Genomic DNA, 19,946 nt, shown 5'->3' on the forward strand with positions numbered 1-19,946 from the left:
TAAATTCTCTTGAAAAAGACGTACTGTTATGTTTCCGAGTTGTTCTATACTAATTTAATCGATGTCCTGACAACATCAAAATCTACAACATGACAGAAAGAAATGGGGAGAAAATGCATTTTCATGCATTCTGGTTGCCTTATGACTGGTAAGCCATGATTTTGTTTTCTTTTACTGAAATCAGACAGTGCTCTGGTCAATGTCTCGTTTATTGTGACCTGTAATCGCTGTAATGGTTGCCCTACTGCTTCCCCTTGGGGTCTTTATGTAAATGAGACACTGCAAAAACATAGACTCACCCCGCTAATTTAATTTTCAAGCTAAATGCAGTAAATACAGAGATCTTTGAGCTAGTCCAGAGGAATCGTTTATTGTCGCCTTGAGTGCTCTGTGAAGGATAGCACACATTAACAGGGAAAAGTTGTTTTTTCTTCTCAGATGCTGAAATGTAAATATGTTAGAAAAATAGACTTTTATTAAAACTTTGAGTTTCAAAACATGCTTTCTCTTCATCAGTACAATTTGCTCTTCAGTTGGTGATCCACTGCATTTTTATTGTGACATTTACAGTAGAGTGCAGATTGCTTCTTGTCAAGAGAGCTCCCTGCAGTTAAGAGCCTGACAGCCTACACAGAATGCAGAACATCTGGCTAATTTCAGTAGGACTCTTAAATGTCAATACTGGCCACAAGAAGAAGCAATCCCCACTCTCTTCTACTGTCATCAGTAACCTGCTGCTTTCCTTAGTCGTCTCCCTTTATATATGTTAAATCCTTAAAAATGGACAGGTGCTTCCAGAAAACAGCCTTCTTCATTATTTTTAAAAATGAAACTGAATTAGTATATTTTTAGGAAAGTAATAATAAGAAAAAGTTCTAAGCATTAAAAAAATAACAACATTTAGTGGTTTTCAGTCTATATCGACATTACAGTATTTTGCATGGTAAAAAATAAATAGTTTTCTACTGAAATGTTGATCTTTTCAAGTTGATGTATCAGGGTTAATACAGTATATAGTGATGGACCATGTGCAGCAGGATCTTTGCTGCTTCATATCTCAGCGGGAGAAATTTAGTAAGGACTGGCGACTACATATTTCTTGGTTCCATCTAGAGGGGGTGCTCTTGCATTCTTCATTCTAGAGTGCAGAAGACGGCACTAACAGACTTCAGCCCTCTCCCTGCCCCTGCCCAGGCCCCAGCCCCTCGCTGGCCTCCTCTTCTTTCTCTCTCCCAAATGTCCGACGGGACAGCTTCTCTGGGTCATGGGACGCCATGTTGGTGAAATCCCGGAAGATGTCCTGAAAGGTCTCGTCGTCACCTGGAAGCAGATCACAGGAGCGACTTGTAGGCAATGGCTCTCCAGACCAGACGAGCACAGTTTCTAGGTTAATTATGATCATGTTTCAAAGTTACCAGTGGAAGTCAGCACAGCGCTAAACCATGTCTGGGAAGACTACCCTAAACTAACTGTGTGGTAGGGCACCGTGCTGCCAGGTCTACTGAAAGGTACATATTTTTATTTTTAGACGCTTTATAGGGGCTCCTGAGTGGTTCAACCAGGTAAGGCGCTTGCTCGAGCTGGAGGTGTGATTCATTCCAGGCCAAAGTTTCAGAAGCTTAGCAGGAATATTGGAAGTAAAAACAAACAGTAGGAAAAGAGGTTTCTTGAAAAGTGTCCCTGTCAGAGTGTAGGAACAGAACAGAATGGTGAAAGTGCTGTTGCATTATTGATTCCCAGTTTAAATAATGGTCACAGATTTAACAACTTAAATCTGGTTCATACCCATGGCTCCATAGAAGCCTTCCGAATCTCTCATCTCTTCATTCATGCGAGCCATCCTAAGCCTCCACCACAAAAACAGAAACACATATCAGTATCTCCAAGGAAAAAATTAAAACTTCATCTAATTTGCAGTTTAGTACATGCCAATAAAATGACAATAATGATTAACTCCAGCTTTGCAGAAAGATTTGTGGTAGTGTACTTTTTTCATTTGCATGCCACAGGCCACTGCTTAAGTAATAAAGTCATGTAGGGATATTCCATTAGTCTGAATCACAGCTCCGGGTCATGTCTGCCCGTTTCATAATTGTGGAACCCACTACAACAGTATCTGACAAAACTGGTATCTGAGACATTTGTATATGACCTACTTTCAAAGAACTCATAATATCTGCTTATAATTTATGCATGCAAAGCAGCACACTGCCACAACTGGCTGTGACAAAGCAATTTTACTTTCACAAAATCCAAATTTCCCATCTTCGCATGTGTCCTCCGACAGGAAGTGAAGAGATCACTCACAGTGTAACAATGTCTGCCTGTGCGTTTTCCATGGCAATGCTGAGAGGATCCTTTCCTCTCTCATCTACAGCGTACTGGTTGGCTCCCTTCTTCAGAAAAAGACACACCTGCCTGCAGGGAAACACGGGGAAAACCGAGAAAGGAGATTTCACAGATGCCTGCCCACCACTCAAGACAACCCACTGTCAAAACTCACTTGGAATTCTAGCCCATAGTCTGGAAAGTGATATTTAGTTATTTTATTGTACATGAAGAAAAAAGCCTCTGTTGTAATGGCAGACATAATTATAAAATGTGGTTTTTAGTCCCACACAGACAAAAATGCTCACACGCATTTCAGAAACACATCAGCTCTACAAGAGACAGAGAAAGTGTTTCCTGTTCCTTACAACAGTAATGTTGGATTTAGCAGTAACACTCCTTAGCTACACTAGTTAGGACCATACCCGCTGTGGTTATGGGAGCACTTCGATAATCCGTAACTTCACAAAAAAGTATCCTGTAAAATACGTCTGCAGTAGAAAGGCTTATTTTTACTTTTAAAAATTAAGTAGTATGAAAGACTTGCTGTTGCCTGGGTTCTGTAACCCTGGCACAACTCAGCTCCTCTGTGTTAGGCCTTAGCTATGTGTCTGAGTTGGGCCTCCCTGATAAAGACCATGTTCTGACTTGACCACAAACCAGGACATTGTAAAAGGGGTCCATTTTGACCACCAGTGATGAAAGGCATTCCTAGTTTACTTCCCATCCCTTCAGTAGTGGTTTATCCTGGTCTCATCCGTTAAAATTATTACGGGTTTCTGTACGCAAATCCTTGTAGTGACACTACCTCAAGGCAGAACCTGCTACATGTCCCAGCACATTTAGAGGGCACTGCAGACGTGTCCCAAGCCTGTTTGCACTGGCACAATGTTTGCATCAATGAATCGTCCCACAGAGATGTTGATGTCTTGCCGACGTGGGCCGGACTTTGCAAGGCGTGTACAATCGGCACCGTACCCAGTGTGGCCCCAGAAGGTGGCGACGTGAAGAGCCCCCTGGCCCCGCTGGTCCCTGTGGTTCACGTTCGCGCCGTTCTGCAGCAGGAACTCGCACGCCACCAGGGAGCCCTGTGGAGACAGCGCAGCTGCATGATGGTGGCGCTCCTCCGGACAGCACTGCGGAGGCTCAGGCCCAGCACACAGACAGCGACAACGCTGAGGACGCTTGGTACTTTCTATTCTTTAACTATTTTATCAAGACCTTTGATAACAACGAATAAGATTACAAAAGAAAAGTTCTAAACGAGAGGAGGCCATTTGGCCTGTTTCAAAACACTCCACGCAGAATAACATACTATTAACACTGTCAGTACTCTTTGCCCAGCCTACCCATGCTTCAGCACACAAATGGTTTGACAACAGCTGCTGGGATAGCTTACTGCCTTGCTCTTAGCACTGAGCATATGCCTGTTTTACTTCAGCCCCGCAACTCTAAATAATGAAACGACCCAAGCCTTGGCAGCCCACCCCATCACACAACGCTCCAGATGTTTGTGCTCTCACCCCACAGGCGGCAGCAATCAGAGCCGTCCTGCCCTCCTCCTCTGGATTGGCCCAGTTCACCTCGGCCCCCTGGGCCAGTGCTGTCGCCATGGTGACCAGGTCTCCCTGCTGTGCGGCCTGGTACAGCATGAGCCCCACTCTCTCCCTCTCGCCTTCACCTGGGCGCTCCGACTGGCCCATCTCTGTGCCAGACAAACAAGCCCCTGCGCTTCAGACAGTTATTTCCAAAGGCTTTAGACAAACCTTGCATCCATTTTTCCCAAAACCCACACTGCTGCCTGCAGCCTGAGTTGGTGAACTCAACAACAGCATCATGCTGGGTGACAACCGAACACACCCACAGCAGGGATTTAATGATTTAATGACAAAGATGTTGAAGAGTTAAGAGACAGGCATCCGGTTGCATTGCTCATCGGAACAATCACAGGATGAGACTGAGACCGACTGAATTATTAATGACAGTAGGTGAATCACTTAAACTAAGTACTGATGTAAAATGAAAACGCACATAAACACATAACGTTACTTTACATAGTGAATGGGTGTGTTTGTTGATAGTGTGTACTGCACTAGCACTGGTTAGTGCTGGTCCTTGGGATAACCCAATGCTGAGCTCAAGTTACACAAAAATTACCAGGTTCTCCATTATTGTACTTGAATTGAGTGAAGATGGCCAAAAATAATCCATCTGTATAAACAGCTTTTCAAAAATACCATTTTGATTAAGAATAATAAACTTCATTTCATATAGCTCCTTTAAAAGTGGCTACTAAAACTCTTTACAGAAAAAAAAGATATACTGTACAGTTAAAGGAGATAGGAGAATTGAACAGTTACAGTGAGGGTTTGGAATACAGAAGGAAAGCAAAGGGGCAGACACAGAACCAGTTAAATAAAAGCCCGTCTAAAAAAGAAGGTTTTGAGTCTATACATGAAAGAACTGAGGGAAGCTGACTCTCTGATATCCCTAGGGGCAGAATTCCAGAGCTTTCAGGTATAGCAGAAGAAGGCTCGGTTGAAACCAGAGAATAACAAACATTTGTAATGCTGTTTCAGTGAAAGCAATTAAAGGAGGAGTACCGTCACCCTCATCATTTTTCAAAAACGTAATTAATTGCATGTATACAGCACATTTCATCACAAAGGATCTCAGAGGGCTCCACATACATGAGGGGACCCACTGGCCTATAACTGGAGTTCAGCATCCACCTGGTAAAACACAGCAGCCATAATGTACCAGCAGCCCCACTACTCAGGCGATCAGGTGGAAAAGTGACAATTTACTTCATTAATTGAATTTAGTGGGAATGTTAGGGAGGAAATATTATAGAAGCCAGAGTGGAATTTCACCAGGCCATCAGGGATAGCACCAATAATCTTCCAAAAAGTGGCTCAAAATCTGTAGGGATTAAACAGATCAAGTCAAAGGCTTATCCATAGGACAGAATCTCTACACCACAGTCCTCCTGCCCCCCAAGGCTGGGTCACTGGATGGGAAATTCTGGTCAAGGGGAAGAGCGCCCCCTACTGGTCCACTGATGCCACTCACAGCAGGAACATGGTTTTCCTTAGGGGTCTCCCATGCCACTACTGACCAGCTCTGCCCTGCTTAACTTTTGAGATCTGAAGAGTGTGCTACAAAGTGGCAACACTGTTTCTGGTACACTTCTATCAAGAGACAACATGGCTAAGTAATATAAATCTTCTCCCATCAGATAACCAAACTGTCTTATTGCTAAATAGTTTCAGAAAAGAATATGAGATTTGTAAATGAAGTAAAGACTTTATGAACTAAACAGCATCAATGTTTTCAGCCTACCTGAGGTTGCGGAAACAGCTCTCCAGACAAACCGCTTCTCCACATATTTCTCCTTGATCCAGGCCTCCTTCTCCTGCCTGAAAGAGAGAGCAACACTCTGAATCTCCTGAACATCTCGGGCTCTGGAAAGCATTTTGAAATGCTGCTGGCCTGCAAAGAAAATACTTGCAAAATAATAAAAACACTGAATGAAATACATATACAAATGTCTTATTATACTGGAGACAACAAGCACCTCATAAACAATGTAATACTTGCTCACTCAAAACATCTGAAAGCATGAATACAAAGGAACTTACCAAGGGCATACCATCGATTAATTCTAAAACCATCGTCTGGAAACGAGTTAAACAACCTGGTGTTGACTGGGCCATGACCGAAACTCAACATCACTATCACACTGCTCAGAGGTGTTTGACAAGTGACGTTACCAAAGGCCACTGCTTCATTTCTTGCATCAATCAAGGACGTCCCAGTGCTTAGCCAGTGCAGAAGGTGGTGCAGTTTCAGTAAACCTATTACTTCAACCTAGCCTACTCACTCCTTACATCATAGCCTGCTGCAACCATGGCTGCTGATGCAGCTGTACATGCCACCGTGTGTCTGTGTGTTGGCCCACCAGGTAGATACATCTGTTCTGACCAAACTATCCTATTCTCCTCCCCACATGTCCGGATGTCTGATTTGGATGCTGCATCACTGCCATAGATCCAAGAGGGACATCGTGAATATAGCTATGGTTTAGGAGGATTTTGCTGGTCTACTGAGTTCTGCATGGAGTACTGACATACAGAAGACATGATGGATGGATTAATACCCTCACTCATTTATTCCCTTTGTTTTTAATTGTATAATGTTAGCGTGCCCAAAGGGGTTGGGCAGCCAGTTGACCTCGGACCCCTAGAGGTTTTTTTTCTCCTTACTAAGGAGTTTTTGGTTCCTCCCCTCCGTTGTCTTCTGGTCTTTTCTGTTCTGCATTTACAACATGGATGGTCACTGGCTTTGTTAAGAACCTTGGGGCCACCTTGTTGTGAAAGGCGCTATATAAAATAAATTAAATTGAGTTTCAGATGGCTGTTTACCGTGAGCTGCTGGCGCCGGGCTTCACTCTCCCCTCCTCCTCCTGACGTGACTCGTAGATCCGATTGATGGCGTCGTTGCCCAGGGCGCGCACCACCTGCACGAGAGGAGAGAGAGCAGGACACGGGCACTCAGCACACCCCATCCCAGTTTCAACACTCTCACCTGAGATACTTGCCATTTCTAAACCAGTTCATGCCTAGAGGTCAACCTTATGTCTAGTTTTTGGCATCCCTACTTCAGGAAAAATAAGGACGACTTACTATCATTGTTTAACCCCAAGGCGAATAAAGATACATGCAGTCCCGGCTATAAGTTGCCCAGCTATACACTGTTGATGAATTGTGGAATTCAACGTATCAATTCCACGCTATTTTTCAAGGCACCGAAACTCAGGAACATAGGTTCTTTGTGGATTATTTTCTTCCAGAAATTAAAAATATTGTGAAGAACACAATCTTACATGGGAACAGCCTCTCTCTTTAAGTCGCATGAGCAAAGTTTAAGTTATTTATTTATATTTACTTTGTTCTTACAGGGATAAACTCCCCTTTGTATGTTGGTTTGCTATATATTCCACATTTCTGGTCCCTATTTCCCAAAATGCATTGGGAATATTGCCTGAATTGGGAATATTCCCTTAAAGAAATACGTCAGTTTTGCTTTCTTAACTATTACAGACTCCTGTATTTTTCATAAAGGTTGATGGATAGTGAAAAAAGCCTACAATTACTGTGAAATGTGTTCATGATTAGACAAATGAATTACTTAAAGGCTGCTGAGATGAATAGCTCCATTACCTTCAGCTGCTCAGGCTCCCAGGTGTCCAGAGTCAGTGACCTCACTTTGGATAGATGGACCCCCAGGCTCCTGTGACAAGAGACAGCCACCGTTATAAATCTTAATTATTAGCCCAAGGTGTCTGACTAGGAGTCTAGCAGAGGAGACATCAGCAACAGTTTTCAAGCATCCAAATATGTAGAGAGCAGATAGAGCACACTACAGTTTCTTTTTATCTAAAAAAAAGCAACAAGTTTCCAGTGACAAGCCTCACAGGACAGGTTCTCTCAGGATTGAAAACGCTGAACTGCAATTTGCTTTGCAAAGATGACGTTTTGTGCTTCATCTTTTGGTGGCTAAACAGAACATCTGATATATCCAAAATAAGCGGAAGCCTTCGTAAGCCTTCAGCTGATATTTTACTGTTGAAATAAATTAAACTTTAACTTGGTTTTCTTTAGATAACCTCCCTCTCCACCAAACGGGAATATGACCCCCGCAGGTGCCGAGTCGGAGAAGGGGTACCTGTGAATGCCCGAACACTCGATGCAGAGCGTGATGCCCAGATTGACGCTGGCCCAGCGTGGCTCGAGCTCGCCGCAGTCACAGCACTGCCCATTCCCAGCACCCTCCAGGGCGACGCCCATGACCGCAGGCCTCGGAGCAGCCTGGCCCTGCTGCTGGGGCCGTATCTGGGGGGATGGGGGGCTCAGCGCCGCCTGGAAGCAGGAGAGCAGGACAGGAAGAGCGGGACAGGGAGCAACGGCACGGTGAATTCCAGTTTCCACCAGTTTGAGACAGATCGACAGAGCTGCCTATGGGGGCTGTGACCATTCCTGTCAAGTGTGTTGGAAAAACAAACTACAGATTCTAACAAAATCAAAAAGATGTAAACGGCCTATGTATATGATTTTTTTGGCTATAAGGTTATATTTTTTCCCTAAGCTTCAATTATTGACTTAATACTGATACAATCACCTTCACCAAACCTTTAATTAATCTGGGTTTCTGTGGTCTACAATGTAACAAACAGAAATTCTACATCAGGGAAACAAACATGCCAACAGCACAGTGGCAAGCACGCTGCCGAACAGCTCATACCTGTGTGTGACCGGACTCGGCTCTCTGGCGGTAGGCCATGTCAATGCTGCCCTGGACGGCACTGATCCAGGCCCGCCTCAGCTCTTCAGAGTCCGCCTGCAGGGCACAGCTCCTGGGGGACAAACATGCAGACGGCCTACATGACTAGTGCTCTAGACCACGGGTTTTCAACCTGGGAGGCACGCCAGTGTCAAGGGTGGGCGCGAGATTACAAGACACTTTGGCACAAACACGCATGTAAAATGAAAAAGAAAGAAAAAACTGCAGCGAACATGTTGTTTCAGTCGTTAATAGCAATTCACTATTCATCCACTAGAGGGGGGTGTTGCAATCTGGCTCATGTCACTGGCTAAACAGGCTGCCTGCCGTCTATTCTCGCTGGCGAAGGCTACAGCAGAATTGCGACTTCGCATTATACCACGATTACAAACTTAAAAATGGACTGGTGTCTTACTGCTAAAAATAACAACAGCGGTGAATGAGAAACTGTTAAAGCAAATTAATGAAAGGTGCTGAAATGCGTGTATGTATACAGAATATCAATTATGTTGTGTTAGTGAGCGTGACGAGGGTGTTCGCATTGTTTTCTCAATGGGTTTTGGCTTGGGGGGCCCATGTCAAAAAGGCTGAAAACCCCTGCTCTAGACCACGGGTTTTGGTGGGTTTGAGATAACTGCATGTCGAAGGAAAAAACAGGAAATTCTAAGCAGGACTCACTTGTGAACTGATACGACTTCAAAGCAGAAGCGCCTGTCGATGTTGTCCAGCGACTTCACGGTGCACAGCCTCAAATCCTCCATCATGACGATGGCTTCCTCCTGAAGCAACAATGATGCATCACCATGAGCAAATTCTGCAGTAACCCTTCTGCCGGTCGGAACCAGCTGAAGACAGCTGGTTTTACTTTTACAAGGTGTAAGACCACAGCAGGTTCAGATAAGATGGAATTGGAAATAAATGGAGCAATATTTCATGTAAATATTTTTCAACTATTATTTGGTGTGTGGCATTTAGGGTGGCAAAGCGGTTGGCACTGGTGCCTTTGCAGCAACCCAGAGTCCTGGGTTCAATTCCAGGGGTGCTGTGTTCTGTGTGGAGTTTGTATGGTCTCCATGCATTTGTGTGGGTTTCCTCCAGATGTTCTAATTTATTCCCACGGTCCAAAAACAGTGACTTTTGGGAACATTGGCCCTGGTGTGAGTGTGAGTGTGAGGGTGAGGGTGAGGGTGAGGTTGTGTCTGTCTGCCCTGCGATGGACTGGTGTCCTGTCCAGGTTGTATTCTGCCTTGCACCCGCTGCTTGCTGGGAAAGGCTCCGGCACCCCCACAGCTCTGAATTGGATGGGGTGGTTGGTAGATGGATGGTTAACAGTTAACTCGCAAGTTAACTTCAGACATCTGTAGACCAAAGGAATCTTACAAGACTTTGTTCACCTAGGAAACAGATCAGGAAGAAAGCCTTACCTTGTGAGATTTTGTGTACACAAGCTGATTGTTTTCTATGGAGAACCAGCATCTGAAAAGAGAAGGAAAACAAACGCACATTTTGATTACACAAAATTGCTCTTTAGATCCAAAATACCTTGTTTCATTAATGTGGGAGACTGATCGATCGGTTCCTACCTCTTCCAGGTTTTACTCTTTCTCCGGGAACGTTTGAAAAGGTAGCCCTCTATGATCACTCCAGTCCCAGGGCTATTGGCCACCACAGCCTCCCCTGAGGCATCCTGGGAAACAAAAAGCACGTCAAGGCATCATGGGAAACTCTTCACCAGTGTTCCTACTCTCAAACAGCCACGACCCTACGGGTTTTGAACATTTTTTAACATGGCTATAGAGCCTTCTACAGGTGTGTGCAGGGTGGAGTTAACCTTTAAATGTTCCTTTGCTGCCAACACACACAGATGCTGCTCCCCATTAAACCATCTTTAATTGACAGTATTAATTATTTTCAATCATGCAAAAGATATGAGAATGACAGTTCAATGATTCCTTAAAGTTTTTCAGTTGAAAACAGACATTGTATATACCCACGGTTACTATTAGAAATAAAAGGGAGCCATTGGACTCATCTTGTTAGCTGTTAGCTGATCAATTCAAGCATGTCACCCACCTGGGTTGAGTTTGAAGATTATATAGTAGTGCAATGTCTGCAAAAGTGGCTGGATTGATATTTTGTAAAAAAAGGAATCATTAGGACAGTAAATCATTAGGACAGTAAAGTTCTTCTGGTAAATTCTTATTATCTTTTCTCGGTTCCAACAACCATTTCTTACCATGTCAGCTGCTTCTCAAGGAAACCTCTCTGAAGATGAGAAATGGTGTCCCAACCTTCAGAAGTTCCCCCCTAGTCTATATGGGAAGGACAGTGGGAAGTGTGGGACTCACCCTTTGCTGAACTAGTAGATGGTTGTTCTCCATCTCCTTCCGTTTGGCTGTGCTGTCCATGGAGAGCTGGGCCAGCTGTCAGCACAAAACCATAAAGGGAACCTAGTCAGACAGCTCTCCTATCACACCTGGTCAGCCCAGGACAGTCCATAGGAGACAATAATCTCTCTTCATGGCGTACAGCTCCTTCTCAAATACTCTAAGGACTGCAACAACCTCCATTCTCTTTCACCATATTGAAAGTGAAATAAAACAATAGTCAATAGTCAAAAGTTAAGCTAATGAAGACTCTAGAAGTGAAAGAAGCACAAGTATTTTCGCTATGGATTGGGCTCTGACCGATGCAGAATGAGCAATTAACCAATCAAGAGAAGTACCCATCTTCTCTCTCCGGCTGATCTTTATCACAAGAATTGTTTTAATAGCAGTGCAACAAAGCAAACCAGCTTCCTCATTAACCTCTCTATTTTGCGACCGACAAAGAGCAGCACTGACTGTTAGAGAGATCGGACACTGAGGTTGGGCAGCTAGGGCTCTTCCAGATCTATGCAAAAATGACGGAGAAATATTTTCAATCAGCCCCACAGAAGAAGAAGAAGAGTGCTCAAACGTGCCAGTTCAACTGGCAATATTTTGGTCATTTTCTCTCCATTTCCCCCCCAGCATGGCAAGAAAATGTTGCACCACCTCAGTCTGAACTCTTTTACCTGGGTGGCCATCTTCTTCATGGCTGGCTCCAGGTCTTTGAGGAGATCATAGCCTTGATGGAAAAAGGTGTACTGGGCATGGAAATAGGAGAAGATCTGAAACAGCAGAGAACTTTCAATAAGCCCCATGCGTGGAATGCAAAAATGACAAGACTTTTAGCAAAGATGAAGCAGAAGTGTTTCAGGTTCTAGAAAGACAAGGATACATAAATCCATATATCAGAGAATAGGTAATGTAGCACTCAATTCATAAGAAGGGCGGCAAAACCATTCCAAGAAATTTTAGACCTTTAATATAATTCAAACCTCTATTAAATGTAAGATTCCGAAAACCAATTAGAGGCTGGATGGGCTGAACAGCCTACTCTCATTTGTGTCCTATCTTTTGCAAGACTGTTCCTTTGCCTCTGACTGCTGGAGACTCCTTCACAGCCTTCATCTGCTGTTTGTGCATCAGGACAGATGTCTTTGAAAAGTATACTCACCGAATTCAAGACATCCACCTTCTGTTGAGTCTTAAAATTATTCAGCTAGAAAAACAAGCCACAAAAACACACATTTACCAATATTTTCTTTTAATAGAATACATCTGAAAACGTTCACCAGATAAACTGAACAGGCAACACAATTTTCTTTGGAAACAGCAAAAACACAAGCACACTTTTGTCTAAAATTCACAAAACGCTCCTGTTAAATTGCAGGGTATTTCAATATTTTGTAAGCTAAATGTTTGCTAATTATAGTTTTGATTGTTGTTATTACTATATACAGTCTATATCAAATAGGTATTTGCCAAATACATAACTTTTACTTGCTGATATATGCAATATCTTGCTTGTGACATTAATCATGAACACACCCATATTGATCTGCAGGAATAGAGTAAATATGACAGAGCTGAGAAGATATTAAACCTATGATCCAAGAGCAAACATTAACATCCTGTTGGCTTGCGTTCCCTAACCTGCAGTCCCTCTGTGTGGGAGTGCTCAGTATATTCTCATTTGTTTCTGTTCATCGTCTACTGAACACCCAGTATGAGGTCTTAAATCACAAATAACTGAGCAAATTCTTAATTAGCATGTTAGAAGAGAGATGGGATAAAGTGCTGAATGCTGAATTTGGTAGTACCTCAGCTTTGAAACCAAGGCTTGAGTACCAAAAACAAACCAAGGAGATCAAGCACCAACACCTAGTAGCTCTGGTGATTAAGAGACCGGCTGGAATGAAAACCACAATACGACACGACACAAACTGCAGCTGTCAGTGGGGAGGAGAACAGATTGATGAATCCAATTCATAGAAGGGGACTATTAGGAGGCCATGATTGGTAAAGGCCAATGGCAAATTTGGCCAGGAAACCGGGGTAACACCACTACTCTTTTGAAGAGACACTCTGGGATTTTTAATGACCACAGAGAGTCAGGACCTCAGTTTTACATCTCATCTGAAGGACAGCAAAGGACTTTTTACATATGGTTTCCCCGTCACCCTAGCTTTCCCAGGAGGTCTCCCATTCAGGTACTGACCAGGTTCACACTGCTGAGCTTCAGTGGGTTACTAGACAACCCTGCCGGCCACACACAGTGCCTCTCCTGCGCTCACGATGGCTCGTTTAAGATCGGGCTGGTGGCGAGACTCAGGACAGTGGGCCTACCTGCAGGCAGTAGTCCAGGGCAAAGTGCTGGAAGCACTTGCGCGTGGCCAGGAGCAGGTGGCTCGCCTTCTCCGCGTCCAGGGCTCTGTGACGGGACGCCTGGGCGCTCTTCGCCCCCGCTGTCTCCAGGTCCTCCCCGATCCGCACGAAGTCCCGCCGCGTCTCCCGCAGCTGGGGCAGCTCCCTAGAGGGCGGCAGCGGTCAGCGTTAGGCCGCCCCCAGTGCCACTCGCCGAGGGCAGCTGCTCAACAAGGGGAGCTCAGCCGGGCAGGAGCAGTGCGATGGCATTCGCAGACAATCCAGTCCCCTCCGCCAACGGCACACTCAGCCCTCGTCAACCAAGAACTGTGCTTAGAGCTACACGGAGAGACACATATACAGACCTCTTTCTGGAACAGGTAAAGGTTCATTCCACGCCGAAAGGTATATAAAATAAACACAACGATTCGGAATAAACCTTTACCCGTTTCTTTGCCATGCACACATGCTGACGCAGCTCCCTACTCACACAGTCCTCTCTTCGTAGCACAAGTGAACTTCTCTCACTAATACAGTATACGTGCTCAAGCCTGTGGCTCCATCTCTATTCATTCATCCCTGGCCTCTCCAGACTCTTGCTGCTGTTCCCTGTCGCTACCATTCCCTCTTTTCAGACAGCCAAGCTTATATAATACACAAGACAACTTTCTACTTACTGTAAATCTTTTTGGGAAGACATCCAAAGACAGAGCAGCAAACAAGCTGATAATGCTAACTGTGCTCTTAAAGCACAGCGGCACTGTAAAATATGAAAGGTTCGTGCTACCCCAAAAGTAAAGCATCTACTGTATTCCAGGTTGGGTTTTTTCTCCTGTAATATAATTTAGATTTAACTTGCAGATGTGCATTGCATAGAGTGCCGCAGGGAGTTAGTGCAGACTGGATGGAATAGAATAGGTTCAAGTGCAATCGTCAGTGCTGGGGGTGTGAGTAAGTCCCCTCAGACCACCGTGAGATCGTACATACTGCACAAGAAGGCTCTGCAGCTGCTGGGTGATGGATCTCCGCGCCTGGTCAAACAGCATCTGGTGAAACCAAGGATGTGTTAACAAGACTGTACAGCCACACATTCACTTTAATAATAATCCTTGTGTTATATGGCGCCGTGCACAAAACCCTGTCCTTACAGTCTTTAGTCTTTGTCATGTCAAAGTCATGCGTTTTACAAGTCAAGGGCAAAAACGACAGACGGCAATAGAGCATACAGTAAACACAATTCTAAGTGAGGAAGATTCGAATGGGTTTAGAACGGGATTTGAATGTGCTGACTTGACTTGCACGATCAGATATGGGCTGGAAGTTCATTCTACAGTTTTAGAGCAACAGAACACGAAGCTCCGTCTCCCAGGGTCTCCCACTGTTCAGAGCTTTGTGCTGGGAACTGAAAGTCTGAAGAGCAAGAACAACATGTAGGCATACGGAGGGGTTAACAGTTTCCTGATGTAGTCAGGAGCCAGACCATTCAAGCTCTCAAAGGTGAGCAGTATTTTGAATGTTATTCTGACGTCGATAGGAAGCCAGGGAAAGGAAGCTAAAATGGGAGATATATGCTCTCAGGGGTTTTGGTTCATCTCTGAGCATCTGAGCTCTGAACATGCTGCAGAAGGCTCCCGAGTGGCTCGATACCATCAGTACCTCGCCTCCAATCAGGGATGAGCATATCGGCTGGGGCTGTGTTAAAAGGGGAGTGGACCTTTGTTGGAAATGAATACAAATAAAGAGAAAAAAGGGGAATGACTCTAGGATGGGAAGAGTCTGCCCTCCACTTCCTCATTCTCCCCCGTGTGCGGTTGCAGGGTTTGTAGCTGCAAGGCCAGATGTGAAAAACACACAACAAAATGAACCATGGCAATATTATATGATGCAAAGACTTTACAACATTAATATTTGTGCTGTGTACAAAATGCTGTTGAAAGATATTCATGCTTTAAAGACAATGGCTTAGTTTAAGATAAATTTAGTTTGCTATGCTGGCTTAGTTTAACAAAACACTAGACGATCACTTTCCAAATATGGCCAGAGGTCATAAGACTTCATCTAAGTGTTAACCATAGAATAATTTACTGAATATCTTCTGTTTTTTAGCTATAAAAAATATGTTTTGCGGTAGTGGCTTGGTATAGAATGCTTTCATATTTTTACGTTCTAAAAAATATTGAATTTGCAAATCTTAAAGCACTGTAGCCATACTATTAGTTTCAAAAGGTCATTCAAAATTCATTGCTCAATAATGTGCCGATCCTAGTTCTGCTCCTGCACACTGCATTATACTGTAAAAGCACCTTGCTGTAATTCAGTGATGCTAAGGGCTTAGTACTACAGAAGAAGGGCATGTAACCAGGAGGTTCAAGGTTCAAGCCTGAGCTGTTGCACAGACCAGCAGCGTTATACCCTGAATATACTACTATCTTTTGGTTAGTTGCTGTTAAGCAGACCTACAGTATGTACAGTACACTTGTGCTCTGTCCTTTGGAGAAGATGTAAAACAGAGGTCCTGTGGTGGGATTATAGCAGAAGTTGTTTATAATAATAATATCCTTACACTTATATAGCAGTTTTCTGGACTTTCCATTCAAAGCACTTTAGTCCTGATAGCCACAGCCATGTTAGCAGATCTTAATGACGACCATCAAATGTTTTCACATCAGCCCACTACAGAAAGAGCACCTAAGATCTGGGCAAACCTTGGTCAACTCTCAAAACATCTCCCACACCCACAGAGCAGCTCAATGTTTCACAGACTCACCGTGTGGAAATGGATCATTTCTTGTAGTCCCTGAGTGAACTGGCCCAGGCAGTTCTAAGGGAGAGAGGGAGACAATTCAACCACCGATAGATGCACAGAGGTGACAACTCGCACTTCCACACTCGCTCAGACTTCAGCTCACCGTGACAGTGCTGTCTTTTTGGTGGTACTGGGAAAGCTCTTTCACAGCTCCAAGGAAAAGCTCATTAGCAGAGTTGTATTCTTGCCCAGCTTCCACCATCCTGTTGCACAGCTTCATGACCTGGTCAGAAGAGCAAGCCAATTAATTTACTGTCTTCTCTTGGCCAATGGATGACCAGTGCTGTCTCCAGCCTCCAAGACGAAGCACAAGGCTGGCTAGAAACAGCGAGATTAAGGATGCAACATGCATATCTTATCCACCAAGCTACACACCAAACGATCAACAACACGTACTGTAGGTGAATTTCAAGGAATACAGTGAGACAGGATAATTTAAAGAATATGATAAAAGTACAATGATCTTTTTGTTAATTAAACCATGTTGGAATGTGGACAGCACTCTGGCACAGTGGTTAGCACTGCTGCCTTACAGCACCTGGGCACTAGGTTGTTTTGGCCCTGGGGTGCTGTCTGTGTGGAGTTTGTATGTTCTCCCCATGTTTGTGTGGGCTTCCTCCAGGCACTCTGGTTTCCTCCTCCTGTCCAATTTTTTTTTTTTAGCAAAAAATACTTAAGCTAAAATTAGCTGGCTTTTGCCCCAGCTGAACCCTAAACTTCCGGTGCTAACTTGATGACTTGAATTGATCCCCTTGCTGGTTTAACCTTGTCTCTGCACTCAGTCCTGAGTTTCATCAATTCAAATGGGGTACTGTTTCCATCTTGCTTGCCTTATTTCTGACTAAACAGGTTTTAACAGGTGATCGATTCGTGATGAACAGACACAGGTGGGCAAGGCACTATGAGACACGCCCACAGTGGGAGTGGCACTGTCAGAAGAGAGCCCCCTTTGGGCACGGCACCATCAGATACGCTCACATTATGGAGTAGGGGGTTGGTGCTGTAACGGACGCACTCACGGCAAGTTTTATTGTTCCGTTCTGCAGAGGTTACACTTCCCACAGCATACCTAGCAGCCATATCACCCTGCAACTCACAACTCGCAACCCACTGAAGCTAAGCAGGTGTGAGCCTGGTCAGTACCTGGATGGGAGACCTCCTGGGAAAAACTAAGGTTGCTGCTGGAAGAGGTGTTAGTGGGGCCAGCAGGGGGCGCTCACCCTGTGGTCCATGTGGGTCCTAATGCCCCAGTATAGTGATGGGGACACTATACTGTAAACAGGTGCCGTCCTTCGGATGAGACGTAAAACCGAGGTCCTGACTCTCTGTGGTCATTAAAAATCCCAGGGTGTTTCTCGAAAAGAGTAGGGGTGTAACCCCGGCGTCCTGGCCAAATTTCCCATTGGCCTTAACCAATCATGGCCTCCTAATAATCCCCATCTATGAATTGGCTTCATTACTCTCTGCTCTCCTCCCCACTGATATCTGATGTGTGGTGAGCGTTCTGGCGCACTATGGCTGCCGTCGCATCATCCAGGTGGATGCTGCACATTGGTGGTGGTGGAGGGGAGACCCCATTACCTGTAAAGCGCTTTGAGTGGAGTGTCCAGAAAAGCGCTATATAAGTGTAAGCAATAATTATTATTATTATTATTATTATACCTGAGTGACTTCTGGACCTCAGAATCTGGTACAGGGTTCATACTAATTACAAATCTGACCTTTCAAGAGCAGAAAGCAAATTTTAAAATGTATAGTAAACAGAAATTTGAAATTAATTAGCCGGTGAATAAGAACTCAGCTGGAATAAAAAAGTCATAGTGTTACCCCCAACACAAGGAACCACCATTTAAAGCACTGCATCTACTTCCTGCCACTCTACTGAAGGCAACAATTTGGTATGTCTAGTCCAGAGAGAAGATTACCAGCCACCTGCTGGTCCATCAATACCACTTCCAGCACCAACCTGATGTTAGACACATCCCATCTCTAACAACTGTTTCAGTCATGCTTAAATTGTCACCAAGGAGCTCAGGAGGCCAAGGCCAAGGAACTGAAGCCGTTGACAAAGTGTGGAGATAAAAAAAATATAATTTATTCTCCATAACAGCCTGCAAGGTAAGGTTTCCCAAACTGTAGCGCACACCTCAAGACGCTCACACGGACTAGTATGTGACAGGGTGGGGTCTTATGGACGTCGCTAAGGTGGTGTAGCTCTTTCCAACTGCCTGCTCTGAGAGATATCCTTGACATCACCAGCCCCAGTCCGACGCACGGGAGCTTCATCTCACCTTCTCCAGACGGCTCTCCAGCTCCGCCACCTCGTCCTCGCACTGGTCCAGCGTCCTCCTGCACACGAGAGCAGAGCAGTCAAGGGCGACACTCACATCGGCACCTTGACAGCAAGCGCGCTGCTGACGGCATTCGTCTTCACCGTGACCCCAGTTTAGATTTAATGCAGAAGCGTGTAGAGATAAATTCAAAATACAAAATATCACATCATCGATATATCTCCATCCTGGCGTCGTAGCGCAAAAAGTCATTCTATGATCGCATGTTCTTTCACTGACCTGAACGTCGGCGAATCTTTGATGCACTCTTCGAAATCCAGAAACGTATCCATTTTGTAAACTTCACGACTCAAGAACTAATGTTTGGGTAATACCGTTCTTAATACAAATACCGGACGTTACTTGTCCGATATAACTACTGCAACTGAAGCGAGCACTTCCCTGAGACTCATATCACGATCATGTTAAATTATGCATTCACATAATATTAATCATTACAATAATACTGTACGTACGTTACGCCAAGCCCATAACATGAGAATAGTGGTAAATGTACGACACTGGAAACCAGTACATTCATCTTTTAAACATAACGCAAATTACACAACACGTCATTAACCAAAATATTATTTTAAAACCGCACTAAACTCGGTAATTACCTGTAATTTAAAAATATTTATCAATCCTGATTAAATTATCCCTTAGTCTGCCAGAACATTTTTTTTAAATCCTTCGTTTTCACATAACAATTTCAAGAGTCCGTATACAGCACGTAAGTCGATCTTATATCATTTAGCAAATTCTAGGAACACGTATAACACGGTGAAACCCTGTAACACGACAGCGACATCTGCCAGGTTCCCAACTGAGCCGCTTCATTTAAATTTTCTGCGTCCCCCGACGAGCAGCAAATCCATTTTTTAAAGACGAGCAAGTAAAGCCACCTGCTACACACAAAGCTGAAATGTAACCGATTAAAAACCTCTGATCTCTCCGCTGCGACTTCTATAGATTCAAAGTATCTCTATCTCCTACCGAAAGCCCAACTAGTACAACAACACAACCTACTGCTAACAACTTTACTCTGGGAATGGGAGTTGTTTCCTGTTATTCATGCCACTGCTTCAAAGAACATCCGGGGGTAACGGCGTGTAACAGTCTTGGTTTGCGTGACACGTTCCCATTACGGCTTGAAGGCTGCGTTTTGGCGTGGAAGATCAAATTAACTTTGTTCTTCAGACTGCGGCGTCGCGGACAGCAGCTCCACATAGCGATGACACGAACGCGAGGGTACACAGGTGTATGAACCCCGACAAAAGACACATTTGGATTTTGCATGATATACCTTTAATGAAAATACTGTTTTCGTGACACACAAAGCAGAAGTCACAACTGTAAACTAGTACATCTTCCACACTCAGGCGTATGTATAGACTTGGAAAACGACAT

At 44.3% G+C, this 19,946-nt stretch overlaps 1 protein-coding gene across 1 annotated transcript; it reads right to left on the reverse strand.

Moving 5' to 3' along the window:
* Positions 1 to 290: 290 nt before the first annotated feature.
* Positions 291 to 19,613, reverse strand: LOC102692232 (arf-GAP with coiled-coil, ANK repeat and PH domain-containing protein 2). Its single transcript, XM_069197245.1, has 22 exons — positions 18,777 to 19,613; positions 18,498 to 18,555; positions 16,310 to 16,429; positions 16,168 to 16,221; positions 14,388 to 14,446; positions 13,383 to 13,566; positions 12,211 to 12,255; positions 11,726 to 11,821; positions 11,019 to 11,093; positions 10,254 to 10,357; positions 10,095 to 10,146; positions 9,349 to 9,449; positions 8,632 to 8,743; positions 8,056 to 8,249; positions 7,551 to 7,620; positions 6,753 to 6,847; positions 5,671 to 5,747; positions 3,852 to 4,033; positions 3,307 to 3,416; positions 2,308 to 2,418; positions 1,786 to 1,847; positions 291 to 1,320 (listed from the first exon to the last, which is right to left on the reverse strand). The coding sequence occupies exons 1-22, from the start codon at positions 18,827 to 18,829 to the stop codon at positions 1,169 to 1,171; spliced, it is 2,166 nt and encodes a 721-aa protein (XP_069053346.1). The 5' UTR covers positions 18,830 to 19,613; the 3' UTR covers positions 291 to 1,168.
* Between the last annotated feature and the right edge of the window lie 333 nt (positions 19,614 to 19,946).

This window comes from Lepisosteus oculatus, chromosome 13, assembly GCF_040954835.1.
Source record: "Lepisosteus oculatus isolate fLepOcu1 chromosome 13, fLepOcu1.hap2, whole genome shotgun sequence".
Lineage (NCBI taxonomy): Eukaryota > Metazoa > Chordata > Actinopteri > Semionotiformes > Lepisosteidae > Lepisosteus > Lepisosteus oculatus.

Coding starts and splice junctions, on each gene's coding strand:
- LOC102692232 (XM_069197245.1), bottom strand. CDS start 18,829: ATGGATACGTTTCTGGATTTCGAAGAGTGCATCAAAGATTCGCCGACG. Junction 7,621..8,055: donor GAGTGTTCGGGCATTCACAG/GTACCCCTTCTC, acceptor CTCTTGTCACAG/GAGCCTGGGGGTCCATCTAT. Junction 1,848..2,307: donor CAGGCAGACATTGTTACACT/GTGAGTGATCTC, acceptor TTTGTGGTGGAG/GCTTAGGATGGCTCGCATGA.